A 15,629-nucleotide genomic window follows, 5' to 3' on the forward strand; every position below is an offset into this window, starting at 1 on the left:
AGATGTCTTACGCTTCAAGTACCAGTCTAGGGACTATGAAATATTCTAGTGTGAAAACACCCTTTTATTAAAAATTATAATTTTTTAAACTGTTTTTCTAAGAACACTGACTTTGTTAAATGAAATAAAACTTGAGGTATGGTTTTGGTGTAAATACTTGGCTTTATTCTCATATTTTAGGTATGTAGACAATGTGCTACATCGGGCATAAAAGGTTAAAAAATACAAGAATACAAGAAAAACAAGAAATAATGCTTTCTATGGACACATTTTTATTTAATAATGAAAGTTGCGGAAACAATTATAATTTCAAATCTTTAGAAAAATATAAAGAAATCGTAATTTGAACATTAGCCAAATTATACTTTTGACAGAACACGTGCAACTAACTTTTTGTTTAATTTTTTATCGAACAATTTTACCCTGGTGGCGATTTTTTAAATAAATTATAAAGGCTAGTATGTATACGAGTACAATATAATGCATTAGTCGCCGAGTGATAAAAATGTTTGAAATCACTGTTGTACTCCAATTGGTATGTAGCAGATAGTCTACATTTAGCAGTGTAGGGTTAACAATCTGAATTTTGTCTTCCGCCTCGTGGTGTAATAGTCAACGCGTTTGCCTGTCACGCAAGAGGTCTCGAGTTCAATTTCCGACATGGTTGACATGAAATATTTATTTAAAAAACATGGTATTACACTTGAATATTTCACAGTCCCTGGACTGGCCTCCTGGAGCGTAAGTTTGATCATTTTATCTTCTTGTAACAAAAATGACCAAGATACGCTGCGATTGGTGTATCAATGCAGTGTCCTATACACCATTAGGTCCGATAAGGGAATGATGATGACAATGAATTTTGTTCATCCCTTTTCTAGCCTTAAATATTTTTATAAAATTTATTGAAGGTTAGATCCAGTGTACAAATATTTTGTCTTAAATTCCTAAAATTGGAATGTAAGATACTTATTTTGATCAGATAATTAGGATTATAGGTAGCAAGATTAATATGATGTGTTTGTGTGTGTGTGTGTGCAGGTGCAGTGGCTCCTGGAGAACTACGAGACGGCCGAGGGAGTGAGCCTACCGCGCTCCACCCTGTACAGTCACTACCTGCGCCACTGCGGGCAACGTGAGCTGGAGCCCGTCAACGCCGCCTCCTTTGGCAAGCTTATTCGCTCCGTATTCATGGGACTACGCACCCGTCGACTCGGTACCAGGTATATATGGAGAAAGTTCATTTTGCCTTTGTATTTTAAAAGGAACTGCTACATTTTCGGATTAATGGAAAAAAGAATCAATGTGTAATTCCATTCTTTTATTAGTGTTTATTACACGAGCGCTCAAAATGGAAATGGAATGTATGACCCTAATTCGAAGAGAAGAGAGATGTACATAAACAACTTATCTTGTTCTCATGATCAGTTTGCATTTAGCCTTATTTTACTTACAGACTGCAATTAAAAATCAATCTACTGTATACGGAAGTCAGTAAGGTCAGAAAATTTAATTGCTATAATTGAGTTACAATTATTATTGTCTGAAGGATCTTTTTACAAAGAACTTAGAAATATCTTAACATTTTTATAATAATACTTTATGAGGTTGCGCGGTCTGACTTCTTCAAACAAACAAATTTTAGTCAGTCATATTCAGTCCGACATCCAGTTGTTTTTTCGCACAGTATTCCTAAAGGCATCGATGAGACAGTGACTGGAAAAATATTTTGGAACGTCTATTCATCAAACCGCTCTTCCGCTGCATATCCTCTTAATAATTTATTTCACCAGGCTTACACCTTGCATTTGTATCACTAGGGGAAACTCCAAGTACCATTACTACGGTATACGGGTGAAGCCTGGATCCTCGCTCAGCGGTTCAGGGGGGGCGTGCGACGGGTCCGGGGGAGGAGCTTCTGGGGGGACCAAGGGCAGCTCACGGGGCAGCGCGGGAGGAGGGCGTTCGCACCAGCGCCAGGACCAGAGTGACCAGAGTACCAATTCACACATGCACCAACATCATCAGGTTACATTCTAAAATATTCTTCCTATTCAGATTGTTTAAAAAAAGTATTAATTCATACTCTCTGGTGTAACATACCAATTCCACGGATCATGCTATATTTATATTGTTGCATGTAGTTCTTGTAGTTCTTGTCCGCTTCTTTTATATGGTGTTTGTATTTTAATACTTCATTTAGTCTTAACTGTTTTTCCTTTTATAGAATACAATTATTATTAATTGTAAAAACTTCTCACTAAACTCAATAAATCACAGCATATCACTTTGAAAGAGATGTCAATAGTATATGGGGACTCTAGTCCTGGGAAAAATATGATTTAAAAATGGTAGTCTTTATAGAGATGGCAGAGCCAATTGAAGTCAACTTACTTTATAGGAACACTTGAATAACTTATATAAGGATGTCCATTTAAAGAAAAAATATGTATTATCTACATTTATTTTAAGGTGGGTGTATGTCAAAAGTCAGAGCAAAATGGGTGCCGAGAATCCTTACGCCGCTTCAAAAGCGACAGCGCGTCTAGAGTTCTCGTGACATTTTAGACCTCTGCAGATACTATAAGCAAAATGTTTTCGATTAGATTGTTACTGGAGATGAAACGTAGGTTTATCAGTATAAGCTTGAAATGAAACAACATTCTCTGTCAAAAAAGGGCAATCTACCTCTCAAGAAGTTCATGGTATCGCAATCAGCCAGAAAGGTCATGTCTGCTTTTTTTGTGATTTAGAGGGTATTCTGTTGATTGACTACAAAGAAAATGGTGTCATTATGACCGCAACATACTACGCTAACCATTGAAGCAGTCAAATGAAGCTGTGAAGGAGAAAACAAAAGGAAAATTGACCAAGGTGTCTTGCTTTTGAGGGGCAACGCGGCCTGTGCACAAGAACAATATTGCATTAACTGCTCTTCACAAATGTGACTTTTAAATATTAAACCACCCAGCCTACGTCTGATTATTATTTATCCTCAAATTTAGAAGAAAGAAATTTATAAGTGATGAATAAATTAATTCAGCAGTTTCAGCCTATTATCAAGACAAAGACAAAACATTTTTTTTGAGGGTAAAAATGAATTAAATTAATGGTCTGAAAAATATATATGTGTCAAAAGAGAATATAATAAAAAAAATCTTCTTTCTATTTATCCCCGTTCCCTTTCATTCTGCAAATTTTTAGACCTCCCCTCGTATCCATATATTATTGTAATATGAGTTTTTAAATCTAAACAAATATGTGTTATAATTAAAACTTTGTTTTAAATCTATATTGATTCAAAACATTAAAGTTTGAAAGTGAAAATTCTTGATGGAAGTTCATTGTAATTTATTATACAAATAAAAGACCGATGAAACCGGTCACTGGATATTCCAAATTTGTGGATTAAAGTATCACTCGTCTTTTATTTATATAATAAACTATATTGATACTATAAAAATATTTTATTCTGTTCCAGTATTTGGGAGATGGAAACAGAGCGATTCCTGACTTCCCTGATATAGTGTTTAACGAGCCCCTGCCCGGGGAATGCACACTGGAAGATGTTGACACACTTAAGTAATTATGCTTTATCTATGTACATTTAAATTATTTTGCCAGTTTATGCTTTATCTATGTAAATTTAAATTATTTTGCTAGTTTATGCTTCGATACAAGCAAAATACGAGTGTCAGTCAAAAACGAATGCCTTCTATTTTTTTTCTTCTTTTGATTGTCAAGAAATTAAAATGCAATTACATAGCTTGAAAACCACAGTATTGATGATTAATTCGTTACTTTTCAGTATAATCTCCATCCATTTTCAGTTTTGGGTCATCTTTTAACAAGAGCATGTATTTCATTGTGGTAAAAAGCACGGCCTCCTTATCTTCAAAGTATCGGCCTAAATAGATAGAAATTTGATGGCGCCGGTTTAGGACTGTATTGAGGATGAGGTAAGACTAACCATCCAATTTTTACAATCTCTTCAGTGGTGTGACTACTGGTGTGTGGTCTTGCATTGTCATGCAAAAGAAGAACACCCAACACAAAGCTATGGCAGCTTTTGCAGGGCGAACTCGTTAAATACTTGCTTTAAGCTTTTGACTTGCGGAATGTTGTGTAGTCCCTGCAATCAACGGCCTGCCGCTCCGCTTTTCGTCAGCCAACGGCATTTATTTTTCAGCTTTATTACAGCGATGAACCCATCGCCTAACAGTGCCGACATCCACTGTTGCATCACAAATTTTTCAATCTTTTATGAATGCAAATGGGCGTTTCGTCTACTGCATTCAAGAATTCAATCACCGAACGCTGCCTAATACGAACATTGATGTCAGCCATTTTGCAAGCGACTGCAGTGCTGCCACCTGTTGACGCAAAAAGTTAATACTGCATTAGATTGTAAAAGATTTGAGGAATAGCGCCAAATTCAATTTTTTCACTTAACTAGCTTCCTTTAAGTAGAAAAAAATAGGAGACATTAGTTTTTGACTGACCCTCGTACTCAAGATACATGATTTTTTGATAAATTACAACTGGCGTGTAATTGGCTTTCTTACAGATCAATCTACAGAGAACATTGTGAAGCATTTCTGGATGCTGTTCTCTCCCTGGAGTTGTCAACTGTAGAATCCCTCTGGAGAGAGTTCTGGAGACAGAATAATAATAATGATTCTGATGAATGTGAAGAAGAAAAATATCTTTCCAAGTAAGAATGTCTATTATTGAGTATAAAAAAATATTTTCTTTTATTTTTTATGGTTAAAAATGATGTCTTAAAAAAAACCTTTTAACTAAGTATCACAGAATTTAATGTAGGTACTAAAAATGTTGGCCATGTTTCAGTCAAGTTTATTGAGTATATAAATTTTTTAACCCTGTTATTTTAACAATAAAATTATTTAACATTTTACGTTGATTTACAAACATTAATTTCACTGTCACAGATTGATTTAGAATTTCAGTTTCTTACTTTATAAAAAGTTATATTGAAAGCGCTAACTTTGTGGTTATTCATTATAATAAAATACATATAAAACAACTTTGTTCTTGTTTATTTTATTATTATTTATGAAAAGATTCATTAGTAAATTACACCTAGAAAAAGAAGCTCTGGTAGCTTTGAAACTGTTTGGTAGAGATATAAAAAATAAGTGTTCAAAAACAAAGTTGTGCTATATTTATTTAATTATTTTTTCATTTGCATAACTACGTTCTTATCGTTTTATTATGATTAGATGACACCTTATGCCTTACATTGACAACAAAAACTGATCCTACGATAAAGTTTACTAGTTTATACCAAAACCGTACTTTATTTTTATCCGCTATGTGCTTATTGTGCAAATATCACATCTATAATAATTCATTATTTAACTTGAAAGTGTTCAAAGAGAATAATGATCGCGGACGGACAAAACCCTTCACCGTGGATAAACTAAGAATTAGAAATAATAAACATGAAACTCATCACATATTAAGTAATGTGCATAATCTGTTATGATAAAAGTAAAGTAAGTATTGTACTGGCTGAGTACTTTTTTTAGTTGAATAAATTTACCCACATATTCATTTACTAAATTTGGAGTAAACTAAAATTGCTAGTACATTATGTCAATTTAGACTAAAACACGATAAATAAAAAAATTCACAAAAAATATTAATATTTTTTTACAAAGAATAACATAGAATAAAAAAATATTAATGCCTGACACTATAATGCGCTGCTAGCGCCATCTAGAAACTGTAATGTGTTGACTTCGCAGCCAACATAGAGGAAGCCCCGTTTTTGTGATGGGAATAAATACATTGATAGCGCGTGGAAGGGGGACAGTGTGGCGGGTGATGCATCTAGCTTCCCTCTCCGCACTCCTATTTTCTCCAATGCGGAAGTGAACAACCATTTGGTTATTTGTTTTTTTTTTTAGTTTTGAAACACGTCAATTTTTTTTTCAATATGCCAATATTTATTCTTGCTCATCATATCACCGATCATAGTGGTTTTGGATGTGACAGGGTTTACCATACACGCTGTAGATATAGTCAAAAGTTATGTTTATTTTTTATAAAACTTGATCTATGAAAATCTAAATTTGACATTTATTAAAATGACTTATTTCACGGTATTATTTAGCTAACCAAACATTCGTAAATTTTATGGGTATATTATATCTTTATGATTGTACAAACATATTGTATAAATTATATTATGTAACATAGGACCAAGCTGTACCAGTTGTGTGCTCTGGAGGAAGTACAGAGTTGGGTGCGCGGAGTGGATGTTGCTTTCTACCAGCGTCTGGTACAAGTCCTATTACCTGATGTGTTGCGTCCTATACCTTCTCCTCTCACGCAGGCCATTCGAAACTTCGCCAAAGGTATAAATAACATATCAACTGTTCTGCAGTTCCTTTGTAATGTATTTATTTGTAGATAGTTGTACAAGTAAAATTTTGACACCTAGTTAAAACACTCATTAACATACCTTAACTAATAGACAATGTACACTCGAACTATTATGGAAATAGCGAGATCTCAAATGTAATGAGCACTAACAGTTAATCATTAACATTTTAGTTTATGGTTTTCTCCATATATTTATTCACTTTTATAACGAGCTTATTTCGATATACCGAATAAAAATACTGTCAACAGATGTGCCCGGGCATCGGGATCGGATTATGTTTATGACCAATGTAAGTGTCTATTTACCTAATTATTTTTTTCACCGACATTGAAAAACCCGGCACCTCATTACAATTTAAAAATTGTTTTGTAGTTTATGAATGATATTTTTGTTTTAAGGGGTTTTTTTTTCAATGTTTTTCAGATTTTTTAATGTTCTATGGCCAATGCAAAATAAATCTTACCAGTGGGTGATAACAGTTCTAGAGCAGATAAGTTAAAAACTAACCTTTACATTATAAACTTGTTTATTAACAAGGGGAAGTGTCTCAATTTGTGAAAAATTGCTATTTTTACTAGTGAAATAAAGCAAATGTGGAAGTGTGTAAAAAGTTTTCTCTATCTTCACCTATAATGTCTTCATTGTGGAAAAATAAGAATGTTTATTTATCTGCATTTGAAATAAACATTGTAGACATGAAAACATTTTGAATAATAAAATTTTATGACAAAAAGGGATTGACAGTAAAATGTGTGCGTCAATAGATTCTAATTGTGTTTTTCTTTGGATTACAACTTTCAAAGTCATTTTTCATATTTTATGTCTTCATGTGATGGGTATGTTTTTAGGCATTTATTTTTAATTTCCTTAACAGTTTTTTAAAGTTATCTGTATAAATTACATATTTGTGTGTTAATAATGTTCAATGAAGACTGTTTTTTTTTTTTTTAAACCCCTTTTTATATATACCAGAGTATAATGAGAAATGCTTATGATGAGCAAATTCAGTCGGTCCCATCTTCCTCGTAATAACCAAGTTTGACTGTATATACTAATTTTTTTTTTTTTTTTTTAACATTGTAATAAAATCCAGACGCTTTCGGATGACACTCTATCCTCATACACCCACAGACAAAAAAAAGTTCGCACTCATAATAAAATTCTTAGTATTTAAAAAATTTAGTATTCCTTATCTACTTGAATTAAAAAAAAAACATGTTTTGATTGATCTGGTGACTAAGTAATATTTCCAAGTAAAATGTAAAAATAAAAACTCAGGAAATATTTAGAAATAGCCATCTAGGAAATATTAGGCTATAATATAAAGGTGTAAGAGGTCCGCCCCGCAGCAAACAACAAAACCCTACAAACCGATTTTTTGTTAGCCTTAAAGAAAAAATATTCCTATGTTTCTTATGTCACCTCCAACTGGGGTAGGAGGTCCACCCTGCAGCAAACAACAAAATCCTACAAACTAATTTCTTGTTAATCTTAGAGAAAAATTATTGCTCGGCGTCCAAAGCATCCGATCAAACCGTTATGTTTATGTTGTCAAACAAAACAAAATGGCCACTAATTTGTTGCGTACCAACAAACCAACATCGCTTGCATTCTACGAAACATAGTGATAGGGCTTCTCTATAGGTTGACGCATTATTACTCTGAGGCTTTATCTTATTTATACATATATCTTTTCTGTAATTTTGCATCTTTCTTCAATATTGCAAAAGTGAGGTGACAGTTCCTAAATTGACACCATTACCAATGCAAAAAAAAATCCAAAATGTGATAAAAATTCAGAGTCTCATTAAAATGTTCATTTTTAGGTCTGGAGTCGTGGCTAGTGGGAGCCATGGGGGGTTGCCCACTGGGGATGGTGCGCGCCAAGGCCGTGCCAGCGGCCGCCCTGGCGCAATCCCTGCGGCGTTACACATCCCTCAATCATTTGGCGCAGGCAGCACGTGCAGTCCTACACAACTCCCAGCAGATACAGCAGATGCTGGCTGATCTCAACCGGGTGGACTTCCATAATGTACAGGTACTGTAAATTGGATCCCTCTCCATCTTGAATATAAAATAATTTTCACTCAAGATAGTTTTTTTAAGTTTGACGGGTTGCTTAAATAATTAATAAATTTAGTTAGTCCGGAAGAGTTGGACGCAACTGATATGAATAATTTTAATTATCATCAGCCCTAACTGGATTATCAGCCTCAAAGTTTTCATAATTTTAAGGTAATTTAAATGCTCACTTTCTCCATGCCCGAGTGCATTTAGAATACAGTTCTGTCCGTGATATGGAACCAGAATCATGGACAAGTGTTTTTGAGTCGATGGCTACTCTCGGGTAAAAATCCTGAAAAAGTTCATCTTGTAAAAAGGTAGTTTTATGCTGCAATATTTCATTGTTCCTGGTCTGGCGCTTGGAAACGTGAGACTGATAACCTTACTTTCATGTAACAGATGATCAATATACACTGAATTTGGTGTGACAATGCAGTGCCTTGTGGAGCACCGGGTGCAGAAAGAGACACGATGGGGAATTTCAATCGGTGATATTTTGTAAACTACTAATAAAACTCAATTCACTAAAACTCAATATGTAAACTCAACTGAGATGAAAAATACAAAATAAAATCCTGTTTTGTGTTGCAAAAATAAGCTTGGATAATTTGGGTTAATGAATAAATGTCATATTTCAGGAGCAAGCTTCGTGGGTGTGTCAGTGCCCGAGCGGTGTGGTGGGGGAACTGGAGGCTGATTTCAAGCGGACCCTGCAGCGTCAGGCTTCCCTGGAGCAGTGGGCAGCCTGGCTGGAGGCCGCAGTGAGCAGAGCCCTACATCCGCATCAGGACAGTCCTCATTACGCTCACCATGCGCGACAGTTCCTTCTCAAGTGGAGCTTCTATAGGTTTTATTTTATTTTATTTAGAAATATTGCTTGGACTCTGAACCAATAATATCGATGCTGGAAAAGCAAAAGTGACATGTAGCCGACTTTACAGAAGAGCCAAGTTTTTTTCTTTTAACTGATAAGAAATCTCATATTTTAATTTTTTATTTAAATTATGTAGGAATCACGTCAAAATTATAGGTAGGGGCAATGCTCCGAACGCGTATTCCTCTTGACCGTGGTGTTATCTCCTAAACCATTATTTGTTCAATTAATGAAACACTGTCATCAAGTGCGCATTTTGGAGTTAGAAATACTGATGTAATTTCCATTCTTTCCCGTCAAAATTGAACCGAGAAAGGCTGATTTCCGAAAAAGTAAGTATTTTATGTTTTTATTGAGTGATTTTGTGTTGTGAAGACTTAAGATTCTATAATAGTTAAACTCTTCTCTAAAATGCGCATTTTTCGAAGAAACCGTTAGGGTAGTTATCTTTCTAGAAACTTGAACTTTGAAATTATAAAAAATCACCAATCCTTGTTTCCCTGAACATTTTTTTGCTTGTTCCTCTGGACATATCCTTAAGACCAATCTACAATGATTTAAAAAAAACTTATACTAAATATAATATTTTAGTGCCATGTAATAAACTTAGGTTGAACGAAAGACCAGCTACTTGACCGCGATTAGTTGGAAGATGCTGTCAAAGAAGTTTAGAATGGTTAGATTATTTTTTAAAAATTGATAGTGATTCCAAAAACTGTTTTTTATTTGATTATATTCGCGATAATAAATGTAGGTATCTTTTAAATAGTGAAAACCTGATAGATGTGCAACATATATCTTCAAAATATCTAGTTTGCATTTTCAATTTAAGATGAATATTGTGAAAGTGTCACATACATATAGGTGTCATAAATAAATAATACAAGATTAATAGCTTATAGTTTCTAAGAAAAAAATGTTTGGCAAAAACTGGAAAGTGTCCAGCGGAACACGTCTTGATATATATAAGATTTTTTTATTGGTTTAAAAAAAGAACTGGAATTTGCTCTTCTGTAAAACTGCTATGTGCCGCTTTGGAATTTTCGCCTTTCCACTGTTACCACGAATTTTACAAAGTGAAGATGCGGAACTCATAGATCGTCTTGAGCGTTTGCAGAATCAATGCATCCGCTTTATTTTCTCAAAAAGTATGATCACGTATCACCCTTTCGCTCCGAACTCAAGTGGCTTCATTTTTATCAGCGCACAAACTTTCAATCTCTCTTACTTCTTTATAATATTCTAACCCTTGCCCTCTAAAATTGCCGAGAATTTCATTTACCTTTCTGATCATGGTTTTCCGCTCTTCTCAGGAGAGAACACTTTCTATTCCTCAACATAGCGCATCATTTTTCAGTTATTCCTTTTCCGTTCAAGCTGCTAGACTTTGGAATGAGCTACCTCTTCGTATTAAAAATGCACCTTCTCTAGCCACCTTCAAGAAATGCCTGAAACATTATTATATATCCCCAGAATCCTGAACTCCCTGAATTTTTACTATTTTTTTAAAAATATACATTTTCATCCCTTTTTCATTCCTCGGTTCCTCTTTCTCTCTCTTTCCAAACTCATTATCTGATTCCACATTTCTCAACATTTAATATGTATAACATAATGTACTTTTAAAAAAAAAGTTAATATGTGCAACCCTTATCTCCCAATCTAAAACTCCCAACTTTTCACAAGCTATTTTTATAATTAACGTTTTATTTATTTGATGTAATAACTTATATTTACATATATGTATACATATTTATTTATTTAAATTAGAAATATTTGAAATGGCATTAGTGTTTTTTTTTTTTTTAATAGGTTTTTATAATTATAAACTGTGAATTTATATAATACATAAATCAAACAAATGCAAATGTAAAAAAATATATATAAATAAACCAAAAGAACAATTAAGGGCCTCTAATACAAAATGGATAAATGACTTAATTAGTTATTCTACCATTAATCAAAGTATTTCTTTCAATTTTGATATTGAACAGCAAAACATATTATATCTAATAAACACAAAGCGAAGCGGTGATATTGAACACACTGCCATACGAATAAAAAATTAAAAATTCCAAATTTTTTGATCCCCTAGCATAAAAAATATTTTTTAAATGTTCTACCCGAGTTTAAAACTTCTTATGTTAAAATATGTTGTTGTTTTTTCAAAATATATTTTTTAAATAATTATCCTAAAAGTTCAACTATTTATGTAAATCGTTTTACCTGGATTAAAATATGAAATGTTTTTTTTTCATAATACACAAAATTGGAACTTTTGCACCTTTTGGTAAACTGTTATTTTTTAAAATTTATTTAACTTTTTGTACATAATGTCATTTGTACATTGGCGGGCTTATTGCCAAATGGAAATTTCTTCCAACCAACCATAAAATAAAAGTTTTATTTTTATAATTCAAGTCACAGAACATATTCAATAGAAAAAAAAACTAAAAAGCTAAAGATATATAATAATAGAAATAAACGTATTTGTTTATAAATTACCTTAAATCGAAACTATTACTCAATGGGAAAAAGGAAAAAAGAGGAAAGAGGAAAAAGGAAAGGAGGAGAGATTAAGGAAGAGAAAGGAGATGTTTCTTCTGACGTGATTTAAACAGAGATAATGTAGTAACATCTTTGATGGTGGATGGGAGATGATTCCACAGTCGAGTTATTGTTCTTATGGTATTCGTATTTATTTCAGTTCTATGGTAATCAGGGATTTGACCCTACGCTCGGCAGCCTCCTTTGGTTCCTTCCACCTGATACGTCTGCTCTATGACGAGTACATGTTCTACCTTATCGAGCACCGTGTGGCGGCTCACCAGGGTAGTGCGCCTATTCAAGTCATGGCTGAGGTAAGCTTTATGCATTATTCGTTGTTACCAAGTTACTAAATATGCAGTTTTGGAAGGTATCTTTATAGAAAATGGAGTCAGGTAAACTTGCAATGAAATTAGGAAGGCAAAGGAAGAATGGATGAAGTGTCAGTGAGAAGAATTGGAATTATACGTAATCATAATGCTTTTAAACTGCATAAGAAACTAAAAGAATTAACAGGTTCCACACTAAAAACTACTCCATCATGTTTGATTGACGACTCTAATAAATTAATATTAGACAAAAAGGAAATTAAGCTTACATGAGAGAGATATATTCTTGACATATTTAAAGACAATAGACCTAACAATCCAACTTAAAATGATAATTCAACAATGTTTTGAGTATGTCCAAATGCTTGCAGACTGGCTGGATTTTCTCCCTAGGGAGTTGTTCATATTTAAATTACAAAACATTGTTGAATTTACTACCTGGTAAAAAAAGTATACAAAATTAGAAAATTGTTTTCAGGCGTTGCCTAGTAGGTGAATTGGTTCAGCCGGACGAATCTCACCCACATGATAAAGGTTTCAGCTCTTTTACTTCACAAAAGTCAACAGATGGAAGAGTTGAGGAAATGTGGATGTTCAAACATAGGCAGAATGGTGAATGTTACACAGTGTGTAAAGTGGCCACTTAAACCAGCCAATGACTGGTCATAAGCTCTGTAAATGCCTAGACTCCCATATTCCCTTCTCAAAAATATTTTCCCTCTCTGTTGCAACAAATTTGAAATGATAGTGACTTGTATGGACCACCAATATTAAAATCGGAAATTCTTTAAGCAATAAGACAATAGAAAGGCTTGCAGACCAGATGATATTCCAGTTGAGGTATTGAAGCTCATCGGTGACGGTAATATTGGCTACCTGCTGAGGTTATTTAATGCTATTTATGACACAGGGGTTATCCCCCAAGACTGGTTGAGATCTATTTTTGTGATATTGTCCAAAAAGCGGCACCCAAAAAAATGCAGTGACTACAGACTAATTAGTCTAATGAGTCATGTACTGAAATTGTTCTTTAAATTATACATGCGAGGATTTGGAATAAGTGTGAACAGGATCTGGACAATACGCAGTTTGGCTTTAGAAATGCCTTCGGTTCACGGGGGGCTTTATTAGCTATCAATGTTTTGCTGCAGAAGTGCAGTGATCAGAGAAAAGAGATTTTCGCATGTTTCATAAGTTATGAAAAGGCATTTGACACTGTGAAATATTCTGATTTGATGGAAATGTTGAGGGAGTGTAATATAAACTCCAAAGATCAAATGTTTATCCAAAACCTATACTGCTACCAAACAGCTGAAATCAGACGTGGAAACTAAATATTAGAGACCCATTCAGTGGGGAGTGCAACAAGGTTGTATCCCATCTCCCTTGCTTTTCAACTTGTATTCTGACTATGTTTTAAGAACGCGCTGAACAACAATGAAAGAGATCTGAAGATCAATGGAGTTTTAATCAACAATATCAGGTACGCCGACAACACTATTTTTCTGGCGGATACCATTACCGATTTTCAGGAGCTGTTAAATAATGTAGATGCATTTGGCAAACAACTGGGTTGAACAATTAATTTTGGTAAAACAAAATGGATAACATTTAGCCGACTTGACTACTCCGCATTTTTTCTCCAATCAAGCAGTAGTGACATTGAAAAGGTGGACAAGTTTAAGTACCTCGGCAGCATTCTAACAGAGACCCTCGACCCAGCTATAGAAATTAAATGCAAAATTGAGGCAGCAAGAGCTGCTTTTAACAAAATTAAATTCCTCTTCTGCAATAATAATCTGAACTTGAAAATAAGGCAAGGATTGGTAAGAGGCCTTTAAGATGTGGTTAAACGAAATCAGAAGTTTTAAGTTGAGCTAGAACAAACAGGGAACTCTTAACCACTATAAAAGTAAAATTTTGTATCTGGGGCATATAGTGGCATAGTTGGAGAAAAGTACCACTTGCTTCATTTGGAAGACAGATGTCCTGGCTGCGTAATATACGAGACTGGACTGGCTTCAGGACTGTGGAGCAGATTTTCCAGGCAGCACGGGACAGAGAGACCTTTATCAGAAGTGATTGCCAACGTTGGAGATACCTGACAAAGCAGTAAGAGAAGAAGCTCGTAGTAGTGTTGAGATTCAAGGGTCAAATCTCAATGTTTTTATTTTCTAGCATTGCTATTTAAAACTTGTTTAGCTGCCCCATAAATCAAAATACAAATAAGTGGAATTGTATATTATTTTTTTATAAAAAAGATATATTTATATGGACTTAAGATTATTTTTAACAGCTTTTTTTCTTATTTCTAGTAGAAAAAACCTTTCGAAAAAATTCATACAGAAACAGGCGTGGATGATTGCGCAACTTAATGGAGCTGTATAATTTTTTTTATATCAATTGAATATAATTTTTTTATGTGTTATTTTTACAAAACTGGAGTAGAAAATTCAATAAAAATAATAACAATCTGGTTTTAAATACAATTTAACTGCTCAGGTTTGTGTTGGTTTAGAATGATATGTGCATGTGCAGTAAGGAGTTGGTTTTTTCCTGATTTATTAAAACAATTGTACTAACTCTGATGATGTTGTGTTAACCAAGATCACAAATAGACATAAAATATATACCTGTATCGCTGAAACAAATTCTGATTTCATTTAACAGAAGGAACTGATGAATGGATCCCTAGACGAGAGGAGTGAGTATGAGCAGCATGAACATCATGAACAGCAGCAGCTCCTGGGGAGTGTGATGAAGCAGGAAACTGCCACCCCCCCCAAGAAGCTGAAGATCAGCTAGTGGTTCCAGTTCCCCTGTCTCCTCGACTCCTGTGTCCTGCGTTTAACTACAATGTTCCTCAGGTTATCAGCTTCATTTGTTGATGGCATGTCTTATTCCATATATATTGGAGAGTATTGACTAAAATATTTTACATTTGTCTTTTCATACTAATTGTCCATATATTGAAAGACTCGGTTGATTAACATATAACAGTGCTTTATGCTAACACTTTTGTGACTTTTTTTAAAAATGAATAATCCGCTAAGCCTCTATTCAGAGGCTTGTCAGCAGGTGGGATAAAGGGGATATAGAAGGAGGCAATGAAAAATACACCACAACACCCAAACCAATTTTAAAAAAAACCTTCTTGGATTTTTATCTTGCAACTGGCGGGAATCGAACCTGCGATGCCAGTTTCACAATTGGCCGCCTAACTAACTGCGCCACGGTGCCTGCCTTTTATGCAAAAATTTTTGATCTTGTATTTGATTCAATTTTCATGGTGAATCAAAGCATGAATCATTGTAGACTTGTGTAACATCTAATGCCAGAAAAAGAGATTTCTCCCGACCTCAGGTAAATCTGAGGAACACTCGATGTGAGCCAAAATAATAAA

General features: G+C 34.1%; 1 protein-coding gene across 1 annotated transcript in view; it reads left to right on the top strand.

The window, feature by feature from the left end:
- Positions 1-15,629, top strand: part of Rfx (regulatory transcription factor Rfx) — a gene marked incomplete at its 5' end in the record, with an annotated part of 30,479 nt that extends 14,850 nt beyond the window's left edge. Inside the window, 9 exons of the mRNA XM_088227676.1 lie at positions 1,042-1,223; positions 1,821-2,028; positions 3,482-3,582; positions 4,568-4,714; positions 6,226-6,383; positions 8,239-8,450; positions 9,115-9,323; positions 12,058-12,211; positions 14,897-15,629. Coding sequence (XP_088083802.1) covers positions 1,042-1,223; positions 1,821-2,028; positions 3,482-3,582; positions 4,568-4,714; positions 6,226-6,383; positions 8,239-8,450; positions 9,115-9,323; positions 12,058-12,211; positions 14,897-15,031 — 1,506 coding nt within the window. The remainder of the gene's footprint in view (positions 1-1,041; positions 1,224-1,820; positions 2,029-3,481; positions 3,583-4,567; positions 4,715-6,225; positions 6,384-8,238; positions 8,451-9,114; positions 9,324-12,057; positions 12,212-14,896) is intronic.

This window comes from Micrasema longulum, unplaced genomic scaffold, assembly GCF_059751315.1.
Source record: "Micrasema longulum isolate JH-2025_06_02 unplaced genomic scaffold, ASM5975131v1 h1tg000524l, whole genome shotgun sequence".
In the NCBI taxonomy this organism is placed as follows: Eukaryota; Metazoa; Arthropoda; class Insecta; order Trichoptera; family Brachycentridae; genus Micrasema; species Micrasema longulum.